The following is a 17500-nucleotide window of genomic DNA, read 5'->3' as shown; positions in this document are numbered from 1 at the left end:
GTTACCATGCAAACGTGACGGTCTCTTACCTGTCCACTATTGGCCAGCTCGTCCACCGACAGCGAGTTGTCTAGCCGCAGCCCCAGACCAAAGTCGCACAGGCAGCAGGTGAGGTCACCCTTGACCAGGATGTTGGAGCTCTTCAGGTCCCTGTGCACGATGGGCACCTTGGGCCTCCCACAGAGTGTGCGGTCACTGTGCAGGTGTGCCACGCCGTGTGCCAGCGACCCCCCGAGCGACCGCAGCTCGGTCCAGCTGACCATATGGCGCGTCAGGTACTCCTGCAGGTTGCCCAGTGGCTGGTAGGCCGTGATGAGCCAGTACTGCTTGTCCAGCTTGCGTTCCTCGGCAGTTAGAAAGTGCAGCACGTTGTCGTGGCGAAGGTCGGCGTCGGAGAAGATGTCCTTCTCGTTCTTCCATGACAGGTACTCCTCACTGGGGAAGATCTTGATGGCGACCGTCTGGAAGGGCTCGCCGGTGGCCGAGGCGCCCTGCTTGAGCTTGGCCTTGTAGACCTCGGCGAAGCGGCCCTTGCCCACCTGGGCGTCCAGCTCGATGGGCAGCAGCTCGGTGTTGTGGTTGAGGCTGTTGGCGTGGGTCGAGCTGCTGTCCGAGTGGTCGTCGTCCAGCATGATGGCATGCACGTCGCTGAAGTCCTTGCCCTTGCGCTTGGGCCGAGGCACGCCGGACGCGTCCCAGAGCTTACGCTGGCGTCCGACCCGGTAGACGTAGAAGCTGACGATCACAAACACGGCCAAAGCCAGGAGCGGAACAAGGCTGACCAGGATCACGAAGACCACCTGAAAGTCCTTTGGATCTTTGTAAAGTAGAGAGGGCAGGGGTTGGGGATGAATAACTTATAGATATTCAACAAAACAGACCTGAACTTATTCAATTATTCATAGTACCACCATGAATTCATTCTTTTCTTTAATTGACTGATGTGGAATGCAACAAGGATGAGTTGAAAACATGAGTAGATGTTCTGAGACCTAGGAAGTGGTAATTATCATCCTGAAGGAACTGTTTTTCAAAATTGGTTCTAGATTTCTACTACGTCATGTCTGTCATCACACACACACACACACACACAGACACACACACAGACACACACACACACACACACACACACGTTCATTGTTTGGTTAGTTCACTCCCTGACTTTAGGACTAGCTTGATACTGCTACTACTTCTATTAACCTTTCACAATCTGCTGTCTGTAAGCAGACCAACATTACTGACACAGACAGTCACAGACAGTCACAGACAGCGTGCCCTCCTGTAGTATGATTCTGACCTGCACAAAATGCAGGTCACTTGAAAATACTTTCGCATTAGCCTGAATGCGGCCGCAACGTATGCTCCAAGATCAGCAGTTTTCGGTTTCTGATTCCTCTTTTTAAAAAGGGTGTGTATTAAACGTAAGCAAACGCCTATCGTTGCCAAATCTCTGTGTGTTTGGCAGAAATGTTTTTACCCCCGGAAGGGGAAGTTGCTCGTGTGGGAACTGCCAATGCAGAATTGGTGAAATACAAACCTAGTGTGAAATGAGTGTGTGCCTCAGAATAATGTATACACAAATAGCATGACACCTAGACATCTGTATGTGTGTGAGAGTGTTTGTGTGTTTCTAACAGATATGTGTGGGGTGTGTCTGTCTGTGTGTGTGTGTGTGTGTGTGTCATAGAATATGTCATAGAACACGCACACACACGCACACGCACACACACACACACACACACACACACACACACACACACACACACACACACACTGCTGTATGTTTATACAGCTTTCATACTCTGAGTGCAGAGTTCCGTCCTGTCGACGACGCGCAGACAGAGGAACGTAGCACTTCACTGTGGAATGTCAATACGCCTCTCCAAAACTAGCACTAGCCCCTAGGACTGCCCAGCAGAGCACAACAGCCCCCTTCTTCAGTCCGTCTCCGCTCCTCTGACCGGAGTCAATAACTCTCAGGTGCCCGTGTCTCTCTCCGCATGAGGACAGCATGGGGGAGGGTGGTCAAGCTGAAGAGACGTCTGCGTCAAATGGGACAGCTTCCAAACAGACTGTGTGTAGTAGCCTATGTGTGTGACAGTTATGTCTCCTGTTCTGCGAGAAGTCAAGAGGAATGAAATGCAAAGCATAACAAACGTGTTTGGTGCATGTGTGTATGGTGCATGTGTGTGAGTGTGAGTGTGTGCTTTAAGCAGAGGAAACACACCAGGAATGAGCAGCCTGTGTTGCGAAACTTGAGTGTGAGTGTGTGTGTGTGTGTGTGTGTGTGTGTGTGTGTGTGTGTGTATGTGTGTGTGTAGGGTGTGTGTGTGTGTGTGTGTGTGTGTGTGTATGTGTGTGTGTTTGTTAGGGAGCCATGGGGAGGTTGGGTGGGGTGTCGGTCGCAGACACATGACATACCATGCTACCATCATGCTTTGCTTTTTCTAACTCTCTTTGCTTGCAGACAGGAAACCACATGTCTGAATGCTCAGCTTAGTTCTCCCTCTCTCTCTCTCTCTCTCTCTCTCCCTCATTCTCTCTCTATACCCCTCTTTCTCTCCCTCTTTCTCAGAGCCTCAGCCGGTTCAGGCTCAGGGACAGAAAATGAAAGAGAGAGAAAGGTGAGGAGACATGAAAAAATAGAGAAAAGGGAGATTAAAGGGAGAAAAAGATAGAAAGGTAGAGGGAGAATGAGCAAGACTGAGAAGGACAGAGAGAGAGAGAGAGAGGGGGGAAGAGAGAGGGAGAGAGAGATGGAGGGCCAAGAGAGGAAAAAAGATGAGAAAGAAAGGAAGGAGAGATATAGAGATGAAAGAACAAAAGGCACAGAAGTAGATAAATGAGAAAAGGAGGGATAGGGCCATGTCTCCTCACTACACAGTGTGAGAGAAGGCATAACATAGATGCAGTCCCATCCTCAATATGTTACACTGTCTCTCTTTTTTGTCTGTTTTATGTGTGCTCATTTTTTTCTTATAACAAACTAAAATGTTTGTGTGCGTGCACGATTGTGTGTGTGTGTGTGTGTGTGTGTGTGTGTGTGTGTGTGTGTGTGTGTGTGTGTGTATGTGTATGTGTATGTGCGTGCGTGCGTGTGTGAGTGTGTGTGTGTGTGTGTGTGTGTGTATGTGTGTGTGTGTGTGTGTGTGTGTGTGTGTGTGTGTGTGTGTGTGTGTGTGTGCTTATATATATATATAATCACAGATATTGTTTTAGGACTGTTATTTTATGTTTTGATGAGTTCAGATATTGTATGCTTTGGGAACACTTTCTTTATGAATTGCCATGCCAATGGAATGGAATTGAATGGAATTGAATTGAATTGACAGGAGAAAATAGAGAAGCTTAGAACAGGAAAAGAACAAGACACAGAGAGAAAAGGAGGGGGGGAGAGAGGATAGAGAGAGAGAGGATAGAGAGAGAGGATAGAGAGAGAGAGACAAACAAAATGACAAAAGAAGTAAGAGAACATGCCAAAGCCTTGTTGACAGCTTGCACAAACTGTTTGCAATGTCTGAACTTCTCTTTCTCTCTCTCTGTCTCTTTCTTCCACACTGTGACCACTTGTTTCCACGCACGAGCGCAGGCATCTGATGTGTGTTTGTGCTTCTATTTACACCTGCTGGCTCTTTGCTCACAGAGGCCCTATTCATATCTGTTTTGGGCCGGGAAGAGGACGAAGGTGGTCGCAGTAGAGGACCGGTGTTGGGAGGGGAGATTGTGTGTGTGAGCGTGTGTGTGTGGGGGGGGGTTGTCTTGTCATTGGCTGCACGTTGAATAACTAACACGTGTGTGCAGTTCCACCCACCCAGCAATGCCTCCCTCAGTGAGAAGTGTGTGTGTGTGTGGGTGCAGGGGGTGGGGGGGGTTGGGGCTTGTTTTTCCATGACGCTGCTGTGTACAGATGCTTTCAATTCTGGCAACTGCACAGAGCCAGGTCACGGAAATGTAACTGGCTGCTGCTGCTACTACTGCTGCTTCTTCTGCTGTTCTTCCTGGGGATGCTGGCTTAAGTCTGCATACAGTTTCATCCCAGCACTGCGACCTACGTCTCCAGACAAAACAGCTACCCAGCTGTAACACTCTGCCTCTTGTTTTACTGAGCCCTACACTAAGCTGCGGTGGACCAGGGGGTGTTCTCAATTATATACAGTGTCATTTCTTCACACGCACGCACGCACACACACACAGACACACACAGAAAGACAAAACAACATATAGTACACATACACAGACTGCTTCATCAAACAGAGAAACACACATGCAAATAAACATATAGAAACACACACACACACACACACACACACACACACACACACACACACACACACACACACACACAATCACTTACCAGGAAGTGAATGGAAGAAGACGTGGTCGTTGCACTCGTCCTCTTTGCAGGAGCACATGTAGAGCTGGGAGCCTGGCTGGCCACTCTTCATCTCCTTCATCTCACACTTGCTCTTGTTGTAGTCGTCCAGCAGAACTCCGTGCAGCCGGTGTGCCGGGTTGTGGCAGATTGTGTCCATGGTCACATTGTCATCTTTCCTCCTCCTAGAAATGGACAGCATGGTAACAGATCCATTTGCACATATTGAGTATGACACACCGGTGAAGGCCACAAGGGCGAAACGTTTGTTACCCCTGCTGCTAAAAGTAAAAAATAAATTTGCAAAAAGAAACGATTTTGGAGTGCGACCATTTTTTTTTTTTTTAATTTCTATACAGATATTGAGTACTTGATATCTGGGTATCTAGACTTTGCCTTTGACGCAACACTGTGCAGGAAAAGAGGTAAAAAACCTTGTGGAAGTAAATGTTTTTATTGACAACTATAACGTTTTCTTACTTTTGTGAGCTCTTTTCGTATGACTGTGACATCATATTACTGTACAGTCTTGTGTGAACAATTAGCGCAGGGGTTCCCAACTTTTTTTGATGACCCTATTTTGATGTCACAAAACGTTGGCTACCCCAATCATTCACAACATGTTGTGAGAGAGTGCATCTCATCTCTGCTGTAACAGCCAGATAAGAGCGGTATTTTCCCCAAATGTCCTAGCAAGCGAATTCGTTTGACCCCAAGGTTGGGAAACGATGAACTAGCATGTTGTAACCATGGTGACAGTAAAGACTAAACCCCAAGAGAAAAAAACGTTTGAATCTGCTCGCTTGGGTTAAATGCAGAGATGGGAAATCTGGCTTCAGAGAGTAAAAGTCCTGCAATGTATTAGGTCTACACCTGTCTCGGAGGACCCAACTTTAGTAATCCTGAATTCCAAAAAAAGTGTGTTTTTGAGATCAGCTAAGAAAACAAATATGGATTCCCGCAGTAACCTGATTGCGTTTCTGTGTTGTCTTTACATGGAATGCATAAATAAGTTATTACAACGGCTAACTATGGTTGAGCAAGAATAAGAATGTCTCAGGCGAATGTTTCTATTTGTAGTTTTAATTTTGTGATTACCATAATTTCCCAACTATTAACCGAGGTTTGTACATTGATTTCGCAAAATGTCTTAAGCTATGAGGTTAATACATGGGGGCAGTTAATATGGTATTAATATGTTTTTTTTTTTTTTGATTTGCATAAAACACTGTCCTACAGTTTATACACAATGCGGCAATGTTACCTTGCCTATTTGTAATGAGAGTGAAGTTCGCTTCTAGTTGTGTTGTTGCAACGGAAGCCGCCGCGAGTGGAGAGAATGATTCAAGTCAAGTCGGGAACCCCAGGGTACAAAATGTCTTCACTAAAAGTCTTCCAGCATAAAATCCGACCACACTTTGCGTTAAAGTCATAGTTTTCCTGAGTCTGAGGTTGGGATTCCAGAATATCCGATGCGTCATGAACACACCATAAGAATCGGCTGGTTTTGACTGAATCGTTGGAAGAAATATGTGGGAGAATAATTTGGGAAAATCCCTCATTTCTGCTAAAATCCATGTGATCCCATCACATAATGTGGTAGAACTCACTTTCTGAAGTTGGGTTTCCCATCTCTGGCTACATGAATACACTTAAATGCAAAACACAGAGATAATATCAAACAGATCTCACATGAAATAGACAACAACAAAATAATTCATTTTTAGACCAAAGAGTGAAAAAACGGGCCAAAACACAGGCTTCTAAATAGCGAACCCGTTAAACGCACTGATCCATAAAAAAATGCCATAATCACTATTCCCATGACACAAAGCTATTTCCCTGCTCCCTCTAACTAAGGGTTCTTCATAGTTGTCCCTTTGGCAAAAAACATTTACAGTCGGGACCAACTGACCCAGTCGAGAACTCTCTGTGTGCAGACAGAAAGATGAAAAAAGGATGCTTAAGTTCAGACATGGTAGGTTCTGTGTAGCACCCTTTCTTGTCCCCAAACACGAGTCTTTTTATTCCCAAAGCCAGATGTCAGCCTTTTTGGCTCCTCACAGCTCTCCCTGTCTGTGTCTGCAGCCCTCTTTAACTTTTCTTGAGGTTCCCTCTGCATTTTGTTTTCAAAAAAAAAAAAAAAATGCATGGGCGTCTTCAGTCTATGCACAGTGAGAATGCAATGACCGAAAACCCAGTCAAGTTGTTTTCCCATCAGGCAAAAAAACTTCCACCACTGAACAAGGCTTTTTGTCATACAATAGCAGCATTGGCTCAAACTGAAAATGACACTTCAACACAAAGACCTTTGAAGATGCTTGATCAGCCCCTAAGAGGAAGGCTTTGACGACCTATGTTCTTACAATTGCACATGTGGTCCTATAGTTCAACTGATAGAGCAAAGTGGTAACCACACACAGATCATGCATTTGTTACCTATTTGTTATCTCAAACACATACAGATGCATGTGCTATATGATGTATGTGCAGAATATACTGTACATATGTCCTGTACAGTAAGTTGCTTTGGATAAAAAAAAAGGCTGCAATGTAATCAAAATTTAATTACATGTCTTCTTGAGAAGAAAGTGAAATAACTCTGCTTACCAGATACTAATGCTGACATCGCTAATACAAATATTCAAAAACATTTACATTTCTTCATTTAGCGGACATTTTCATCCAAAGCGACTCATTATGTCAATTATATTACAAGGGTCATTGTCTCCGAAGCAACTCAGGGGTTAAGTGCCTTGCTCAAGGGCACAATGGTGAAAGAACCAGGTATTGAACCTACAGCTTTTTTAGGTGCTAGCCCAGTTCCTTAGCCATTACGCTACCACCACCAAAATAATTTAATTAATGATTATTATACTGTATATATCTATAAGGTGCTTACCAGATGGCAACACAGATTTCGTTGAAGTCGGGACAGATGGATGTGATTTCACACTCGCTGTGGCAGCTCCTGTTGGTGCTGTTGCAGGTGCTCGGTCGCACGTCACAGAACTTGCACAGCTTACGTATCCTCGTCTCACCGCCTGGGCCTATCTGCACTGTGGAGTCAACGTGGGACAGTCAGAGGGAGTGAGTATCAGATGGGTCTGACTTTCATAACATTGCTTTTAGTTTTGTCTCTATCTTGACTTTACTGTATTCTTGTAACTGAAAATCAGTCAGCCACGGTACGATGCCTGCCTCCGCCAGTCCGTGAACCTGCTAGCTTCTCTACCAGTCACCTTTACCTTTACCTTCAACATAAACGCTCTTTTTTTCCTTTTGTATTTCACTGTAAAATGTTGTGCTACAGTATCTAGTAACCTGAGTAAAGTGCATCGCAAACCCCTGTTGTTAAAGTGTGATCCACATGAAGCTTATCCTGTGAATACTATTACCGTAAAGAGGCACAAAATGGCAGAATGAGTATGTGAGCAACTCATAGAATAACAGGGGGAGGGTTAACAGGTACTATTACAGCACAGAGCTTACCATTAGTGAGATACCCTTTCATTATAAGTAAGCTGGCTTAGTGAAGTGCAGCACTGTCTATGCTAAGGCCATGAGTGGCACACATAATTGCACAGTACCTGTCAGGAAATGGCTTGGATACATTTGGAACAATGCAAAAGGTTCTGTAGAACACTCCAACTTTGATGCCAATTACTTTCACAGAGTTTCAGCGATCCATCAGTCACGCTGGTCTAATAAAATAATTTGCATCAAAGTATGAGTGTGCAACAGAACGCTTTTAATTGTCTAGAGTCTCTACCCAGTTTGCCAGCACCTCACAAGTTCAGGTGTAAGTTTATGTAATTATCAATTTGAATACATTTATTACACAGATTCAAGTACAAGTCAAAAGTCAAATAGGTCAAGCAAACTGGCTTAAATAAGTTATAGTTCACTGAAAGTCCATATATATTTTTTTTTTCTGACTTTGTTTTACATGTAAACTATTATCTATCTGTAAGGGTAATGATAATTTATTTGTGTGTGTGTGTGTGTGTGTGTGTGTGTGTGTGTGTGTGTGTGTGTGTGTGTGTGTGTGTGTGTGTATGTATGTGTGTGTGTGTGAGAGAGAGAGAGAGAGAGAGAGAGAGATATGGGAAAATGTGTGTTTATTTGTGAGACTGAGCATGTACAGTATCTGTGTGTGTGTTTGAGAGAGTGTGTGTGTGTGTGTGTGTGTGTGTGGGTGTGGGTGTGAGTGCCAGACCTGGTGGGCGTCCCATTGGTTGTGATGTATCCCTCGCTGACTCTCCGTCAGGGACAGCAGGGGTTTCTGAAATCATTCACCACAGAATAAGACACACATGTACACAATACACACACAAACACACACGCACGCACACACGCACACACACACACACACACACACACACACACACACACACACACACACACACACACACACACACACACACACAGAATAAGACACACGTACACACACACACACACAGACACATACACACATAAACACACAGAATAAGACACACATACACACACACAGAGAGACACACAGACTCAGACACACACACAGAATAAGACACACATGTACATGCACCACCATGCACGAAAAGAGAAAACACACCGCCACCCAAAAACTCAGTTTTCCCTGTCTGCACGCAAACACTGAACAGGCATTTTCAAAAATCGAAAATCGAAAATCAATTTTTCCGCAATTAAAAAAAAACAAAAAATCTCTGCATCTGAAAATAGCTGACTACATGTGTGGACACAGCCTCAGTTACTGAGTCAGCTTTTCCACAGTCCGATAAAAGGCCGATTGTGACAAACACATTCAACAACGTAGACATATTTTACATATTTAAACAAATTTCAATTACTTTCTGGTCTAGAAGTGTCTTGAGTGGCAGAACTGATTTGGATCAAGACATTGTCAGTGCATCCCAAGCCTGTCACCACACAGTCGTTTGCAACACAACCATCTTGAACATAGTAAGGGAAGACTATTTCAAGACTTCCCCTTTGACTTCGCTGAATAACTCTATCCATCCAACAGTTCTTTTTGACTAATACTCATATGTTTTGACTAATACATGTTTATGTTTAAAGTGGTGTACAATAATAACAATAAACTTCATCATGACAAATTAACAGTTTAAAGCATAAACGTTTATAAGTATATAAAAGTCATATAGCCGACATAAATATAATATAACTAAATAATTTAAACAGAATAATATAAATCATCATAATAACAACAACCATACATATAACTGACATTCTATAAGGGGGAATTAATTAAATAGATACAAGATAAAAAGATGAGTCTTTTGAAAATCCTAAAACTATCACTAGAACGAATAGCTTTAGGTAAATCACTCCACCAACCAATCTCAGACGAGAGACAAGTCTTGACTGTGACCTCTTTGTGTTGATGTACAGTAGGGGCAACAAGGCAGACGCTCAGGGGACTGCAGTGGGCGAGAGGGGGCATACAGCTGGACCATGGAATTACGTAGATAACAAGGCGTAGATCCGTCCATCATATGCAAAAAATGACCCATGTCTGGACAGGAGAGGACGTGATTAGGTGGAACTGAGGATTAACAGGGAGGCTACACCGGGTCCACAACTGAAGTGCTCCGTTTGCGTAGCGTAAAAATAGTTTTAGAAGACTGGTCTAGTTTTTTTTAACGTAAGCGCCGCTATCACGTCTGGTGTAGCCAGTTCCATTGATTATAATGGAAGATAACTGTTGCAGCAGATGCTTCGCAAAACGGAACGCTTCAGTTACGCGCCCGGTGAAGCCTCCCTGTCCAATCTCTTAGTGTTCAGAGTTTTAGAGTTCTGACTATCTGACGACTCACTAGCTGTATGAGCAAAATAATACATCTTTCATACGTCCATAAACCAACAGATATACAGCCAGACACACACAAACACACCGCCACATGCACACATACACACACACACACACACACACACACACACACACACACACACACACACACACACACAGAGATAAATACACACACACAAAGCACACCGATATACACACCAACAATTCAGAATGTATTGCCTCAAGCTAAAATACTTGAACTTCTTGACACACACACACGCACACACGCACACACACACACACACACACACAAACACACACACACACACACACACACACACACACAGCAATCAGTATGATCTTGTACGCTTTCCTTCAGCATTTGTTTGGATAGTACATATTTCTTTGGCCATGTTCAGACTTGACTCCTGACTTTGCAGACGCAGTTAAGAGTGTCTGACGTTCTTCCTAACTGAGCCAACCCAATAAAGAAGACTTTTCAGCACACAGACACAACAAACAAGGCACCAAAACGATAAAAACATCAAACAAATCAAATGGGGGAGTAAATGATTCTGGCTAGACAAAGATGGGTCAAACATGTATGAACCTGCAATGGAAAAAAAAAAGAACAGACGCATCTTCACCCCAATATTTTCTTCTAATCTACATCGCCTGCACTCACACACACACAGACACACACACAAAAAAGGAAAACACACACACAGACAAAACAACACACACATACCCAGACCACCTCAACAAACAGAGAACCACACATGCAAATAAACACATAGAAACACACACACAGAAACACACACACAGACACACACTTACCCTGACTAATGCTTCCTGGAAAGTAGACGTGGTCGTTGCACTCGTCCTCTTTGCAGGAGCACATGTAGAGCTGGGAGCCTGGCTGGCCACTCTTCATCTCCTTCATCTCACACTTGCTCTTGTTGTAGTCGTCCAGCAGAACTCCGTGCAGCCGGTGTGCCGGGTTGTGGCAGATTGTTTCCATGGTTATGTTGTCATCTTTCCTCCTCCTAGAAATGGACAGCATGGTAACAGATCAATGTCCATTAACTTACAATATATATGGTTACCATATATAGAATAGATTTATAAATTATAACTTGGTTTCTACGTGGATTTCCCCCTCTAAAGACCCTCTCTAGCAAAAATCAACATAACATTTTTAACATGCCCATTAGATGTTTTTTTAGACGGGCAGTGTGCTAGTTTACGTTTCAGAATAAAATCAGAATAGCTTGTTGTTGTTGCGTAACAACAGATGGAACCCTTATCCTGACTGAATATACCAAATCATTTCTGAAAATTGTTTCAGCGCAGTTAGCTTTACAAGATAAGCAAGCTAATGTGTCAGAGTTAGCTATCTTACATTAACAAAACATTGTTAGCTTTTTAAAACGTTGTCAAACCAAGTTGACAACCAGGCAGAGCTGTACACAGTGTCGGGGGAAGAGGCTCCCCACATCACAAAAGAGGGATTAGAGATGCATAAGCCATTTTAAGCCATTGTAAGACATTTTCAGCTCTGAAAATGAGGGGATTTTTTTCGTCATGAAAAAGAAAAACATGTAGGTATATAAATAGGCACTTATACTTATAAGATGGTTTTTAAAGGTTAATCAATGGCTGGAGGGCATCTTTAAAGCAACAGCTACCTTTTTGAGGCATGCTTTTCTATGCTTTTCTGATTTTCTAAGTTGATTTTAAAGGTATATGGGTCAGGTGATGGAAAAATGTATCAATGTAAATGCCAGAAAAGCCTTTAAGGAATGAAATTGGCAACTGACAACTGTATCTCCAAAAGACACCAGCGTCAACTCTACTGTTGTTGCTTTTTCCAAGGTTGCTCCACATCTTTCAGGTAGGCCTAGTTAGTGTCTTGAGTGGCAGAACTGATTTGGATCAAGACATTGTCAGTGCATGCCGTCGCATCCCAAGCATGTCACCACACAGTCGTTTGCAACACAACCATCTTGAACATAGTAAAGGAAGACTATTTCAAGACTTCCCCTTTGACTTCGCTGAATAACTCTATCCATCCGACAGTTCTTTTTGACTAATACTCCTATGTTTTGACTAATACATGTTTATGTTTAAAGTGGTTTTGCGAGCACCTGGTGATTAATATCACTTACCAAATACTGACGCAGACTTCCTCAGGACTAGTGCAGAGTGAAGAGATTTCACATTGTGAGGCACAGGACCCTGTGTCAGGGCAGGTGGTCTCCCTCATATCACAGAATTTGCAAATTCGCCGTATTCTCGGAATCGTCATACCATCTAATAAGAGACAGAAGAGAGACATAGAATTATAGTTTAATAACTCTTTATATGAATGTAACATGAATGTGTTTGAGTATTTATGTATTTATTACAAGTTTATTGTTTTGCATGTTCCAGGTAAGTGTGAAGCAAAATAAACACTACATAAACACAAACAAAAGCAAATACATATACAACATCTACATCCGTGTACAGTACACAAACACAGACCCATATATCAAATTCATAAAGTTAATGCTTGCATTCAAATATTCTGTATATGTGTGACCAAGGCATGACTGCAGACAATCCACTAATGGCAAAGCGGTTCACTTTGACGTGACACTATGTCCCTATGTCAAGCTCAGTACTGCACTGATTCTGAACGGTTTTGTTCAAACTGAAAGTTTGGACCTAAAAACATGGCTGAAGGTTGAAAATATGGCCCACGTTGAAATATAATGTAGAGTTTCCCTGTGAGGCTTCAAAACTATACGATGTGGGTGACTTCAACATGCATGAGTCTGGTGTTTGTAGCAGAGGTGTGTTTAGTAAGACAGAGAGAAGAAGCAGTCAGACGAAAAGTCCACAAGGGTGTGAGAGGCAGCGACTTTTACTGTAAGGACTGAGGCCTTCCTCTTGAAACAGAGCTGAGAGGAGCATACACAGGGTAGGCATGTCAGAGAGAGAGAGAGAGAGAGAAAGAGAGAGAGAGGGAGAGAGAAAGAGAGAGAGGGGGGGAGAGAGAGAGGGAGAGAGGGGGGGAGAGAGAGAGGGAGAGAGAGAGAGACAGGGGGAGAGAATAAAAGTAAAGTTAAAAGGAAAGAGAGGAGGGAAGTGAAGGATGGAGAAAGACAGAAAGAGTGATGAAGAGAAGGGAAGAGAGGTAGAGAGAGAGGGGGGGAGGGAGAGAAAGCAAGAAGAATTCATTGAGAAAGAGAGGACTACAGAGAGAAAGAGAGATAGAGACAGAGAAGGAGAGATGTAGACATCAATGGAGAGGGAGACTGGCTGAGTGAGCATGAGAAGGAGACAGAGAAGAGAGAGAAATTGAGGGAAAGAGAGAGAGAGAAAGAGGTAGAGAGAGAGGGAGGTAGAGAGGTATCTATTGCATTGCCAGTCGCTCTGCTTTTCCATGTGGCCTGTGAAAAGACTCCTCTCACTTTTAATGACATGCCATAGTGACTGTAATAAAAACAGAAACCCAATGACATCAGGTTGGGCTAATTACTTTAGCAGAGGAGATTCAGTGTATGGCTTTGTGTGTGAGTGTGTCTGTGTGTGTCTGTGTGTGTGTGTGTGTGTGTGTGTGAGAGAGTGAGTGAGTGAGTGAGAGAGAGAGAGCGAGAGAGAGAGAGAGAGAGAGAGAGAGAGAGAGAGAGAGAGAGAGAGAGAGAGAGAGAGAGAGAGAGAGAGAGAGAGACTTTGCCTGAGCTTAGGGCTATGTGATATGACCCAAAATTTCAAATCACAACATATATCATGTCATCCCGATGAATTCAATGAAAAAAATGTTTATATAACAACTACTACTATATAACAAACCAACTAACTAGCCTTTTTCATATTACATTTTGAATTGACAAGGCAACCTGCCAATGGAAATGGCCCTCATTATGTTATTCATTAACATATATTTTTAATGACTGTATATATGCAAAAACAGCATTATGCAACACTATCATCAATATCAAGATGCACTGAAGCAGTCTGACTGGCTGCCTGTCTAAGTTGCTGAATCCACATCACAAACCAGCGACAGAAACACAGACACTCATGACAGGCAGTTAGTATGGGGAAGACCACGTGATCTCACGATGACTTTGTCAAGTTGCCCATCACCACAACAGCTTGTTTCCGGGTTGTTTGCCCTCCCTTTAACTGAATAACTGTTGCGTTTGTTGACAATCTGTTGACAGAAGGTTGTCACACCTGTGTCAAAGATTTTATAACACTACTATCAGGTTCATACTTAATGCCAGGGATTCCTTTCGACCTGTGGTTAGAAAAATCACCCAGATGCTCACAAACCTTGTGTCTGTGTGTGTGTGTACGTGTTTATGTATGTGTTTGTTTATGTGTGTGTGTGAGTGAGTTAATGATTGAGTGAGTGAGTGAGTGAGGAGAGAGTGAGAGAGAGAGAGAGAGAGAGAGAGAGAGAGAGAGAGAACAACCACTCTACCACCACTACTGGCCAGCAAGACTAAACAAGCCTCAGTGGGAGGCCAAACCAGGCTCCTGAGGTTGGGAGTGATTCACACGAAGGGTATTACAAATGAACACAACTCATGCTGCTCATGCTATTCACAAGAGACAAAGAACTTTGAAGAAAGCAAGGAGAGATGGGGACTTAATCCTTTATAAGCAACAGGGTAGTTTTTTATTATTATTACACAGCAGCACTACACACTTACAACTGACCTGTTAGGATGTAGCCCTACTCAGTGACTGGATGATGGGAGTGTGTATTTCACATAATTATATCCATAGAAATGCACACACACACACACACACACACACACACACACACAAGTATGTCATTTTACTTCAAATGAGGGCGAGCTTTGGTCAGCGTGAATTGACACTCTGCCAAGTCATAATTGTAGAGTATGATGCGCAATGGTAAATAAGAGGCCACCGACAACCACGGTGCCTTTTAAATGGAGACGTCTGGTTAACTAGGGAAGAGAGTATGTTTTAATCTCTTGTAGATTCCCTAAAATGACGTTTGAATTCGCACTAAAAAAGTAGCCTAGGCCTACTACAATTTTGTCTGATAGTGAGACCACCAGAGACGCTCAAAAAGTCGGGTGATAGAAAAATACTTTGAAACACAGCACAACTCCACTGTGAGTGCGCTGTACCAACCAGGATACACTGTGAGATCAACATGGCACATTCGAAAACAACCACAAAATCCACACACACATACACACACGCAGACAAAACTATGGCAAATTGTGTTCATCATTCAAGTTAATCTGCTTCAACAAGTATATCTCGAAAATACACACAATGTGTCCTTGCGTAATTTGTACAATGTGGACAGCATGGTGTTAAATTGTATTGTATTGTATTGGTGATTTTAATAAATTCCGAAGAACTATATCTACGCGATTTGAATGTTAATTAATTGATTGATTGTGGCAATATAGCCCAAGGTTATCCAAAGTTATAGCCAAAGTTATCCTTGAATTTTTACATAGATCTAAAAAAGTTATTTTTTGGTCAGCATTCTTTAAGTGAAGTTGACTTGGTCAGTGAATCGTGAAGGCCACCTGCTGCAAAAAATTGTATGACTGCAGGCTACTAATTATTGGTGGCTATGGATGAGGGAATGATGCTACATAATGACATCCAATCAACCAGAGTGTGTCAAAAATGTACAAAGTAATTTACATAGTCAGTGAAAACAAAGAAAGCAGCCTACACGGAACTCATCTCACCTGTTATGTCGATGAGGACACCGCTGCTTAGCACTAGCAGTCCATACCAAAAAGCGGAAACTCGCTCCATCTGAAGACTGTCAAACTTACTCCTCGTCTTCTCATTAATTTCTCGAGTCGATAAAGCCCAGACTCCGCCGTTTCACCTTTTCAAAGAGGCATTACACAACGTATACTTCCATCATGTTCTTCTCTTGGCGGCCTCTTCGTTTTGAAAAGCTCTCACATGGGGCTAAGCTTAAAGTTTGAAGTCATACACGCATTCTCTCTCACTGAGTAAAACAGGAAATCTTGAAAAAGGGTAGGACTCTCGCTCGATCTCTCCCCCTCTCGCAACCGCCAGCCCGCCTCTCTGACTGTCTGACTGTGCGCCTGTGCCTGCGGCTTGCTTGAATTCGAAAACCTGTCATTAAGTTCCAAATGTGAATATATAGCTGTGTCGGTAAGCGACACGTTTCAAAAAGGCAGACATGTCCATTTTAAGAAGTGGGAAAAGGAAGTAAACAATGAAAACCGTTTCGAATTTTAAACTACTCGAAATGTTGAGCGTTACTTACTAGGGTATCCAATGCCATCAGTGCATAACACACTTTATTCATTCTTCAGGTTATCGGCGTTTTCGGGGGTTTAACATGTAGCTAAATACACAACATCGTCTTAGATACAATTGGTATATAGCCTATGAAAGGTAAAATACGAGCTTTTGAAAAATATCATGAGCCCTTGCTTTAAGAGACTTTTTTGAACATACTGAGAGGTTATGTCCACAGTAAGGCCAATAAATCTAAGCTCTACGTTTGAAAATGGCAGCATATGTTTTCACTTGGCATACTCCGGCCATGATGTCAGGTTTTCGCCGTCACCTTTTGCCCTCCAAGTGACAAACCCACACGTTAAACCAAAAAGGTAGGTGTGTGTGTGTGTGTGTGTGTGTGTGTGTGTGTGGTGGGGGGGTGTATTGTAATTGTGACTGTGTGTCAGCACTGATGACCTGTGAAAATGCACTGTATGTTTTTGTGAGCATGTTTTTTTTTAAAAGGTTCCTATGTGTATGTGTCAGAAAAAATCTCTAGAAATGGGTACAGAAACCACTCTCTGGATGTTCAACCAAGGCACGCCAAAGCCACAAGTGCTGAGCAGCTGCAGACCCGTCTCAAAGGGTGGGCTCCTCCTCTTTCACCACAGTCCATATGCAGGGCCATGGGAAGCCACCTCTCAGGCCTCTGTGTGGCAGCATAGGGGTAGAGGACAGGCCGAGAGAGAGAGAGAGAGAGAGAGAGAGAGGAGGGAGAGAGAGAGCTAGAGTGAGAGAGAGAGAGAGAGAGAGAGAGGAGTGGGTGAGATTTTGGAAATCAGTCATTCAATTTGCACCCCTCCCTTCCATGCCTCTGAAGTAACATGTTGATTGGAGATGTTTATGGTGCTGCAGGCCTTATGGCCGAGTTTATGGTTCTCTGGCTATAGATTGTTTTTATTTGAGCTCTTCAGCCAATTAAATAAGACCTGTCCATCCCATGCTCCTGAAGAAACAAAGTGATTGGCTAGCTAGAATCACGGGGTATTGTCCGAGGTAGCCTG

The 17500-nt window shown here is 43.2% G+C and overlaps 1 protein-coding gene across 2 annotated transcripts in view; it reads right to left on the bottom strand.

Moving 5' to 3' along the window:
- The window catches only part of LOC121695809 (TGF-beta receptor type-2-like), a 27793-nt gene extending 11575 nt beyond the window's left edge, over nucleotides 1-16218 (bottom strand). The window contains exons 1-7 of one of the 2 annotated variants that reach the window (XM_042076936.1): nucleotides 15923-16216; nucleotides 12350-12494; nucleotides 11019-11227; nucleotides 8592-8657; nucleotides 7275-7431; nucleotides 4355-4557; nucleotides 30-817 (exon numbers count right to left, since the gene is read on the bottom strand). In XM_042076936.1, the coding sequence (XP_041932870.1) occupies nucleotides 30-817; nucleotides 4355-4557; nucleotides 7275-7431; nucleotides 8592-8657; nucleotides 11019-11227; nucleotides 12350-12494; nucleotides 15923-15992 (1638 nt within the window). In that variant the 5' untranslated portion in view covers nucleotides 15993-16216. Of the gene's footprint in view, nucleotides 1-29; nucleotides 818-4354; nucleotides 4558-7274; nucleotides 7432-8591; nucleotides 8658-11018; nucleotides 11228-12349; nucleotides 12495-15922 lie in introns of both variants that reach the window. The other variant, XM_042076937.1, reaches the window with a different exon arrangement.
- Between the last annotated feature and the right edge of the window lie 1282 nt (nucleotides 16219-17500).

The sequence above is a fragment of the Alosa sapidissima genome, chromosome 21, assembly GCF_018492685.1.
Source record: "Alosa sapidissima isolate fAloSap1 chromosome 21, fAloSap1.pri, whole genome shotgun sequence".
Classification (NCBI taxonomy): Eukaryota; Metazoa; Chordata; class Actinopteri; order Clupeiformes; family Clupeidae; genus Alosa; species Alosa sapidissima.
The sequence above is the reverse complement of the archived record's forward strand: the minus strand, read 5'-3'. Positions and strand labels throughout refer to the sequence as shown.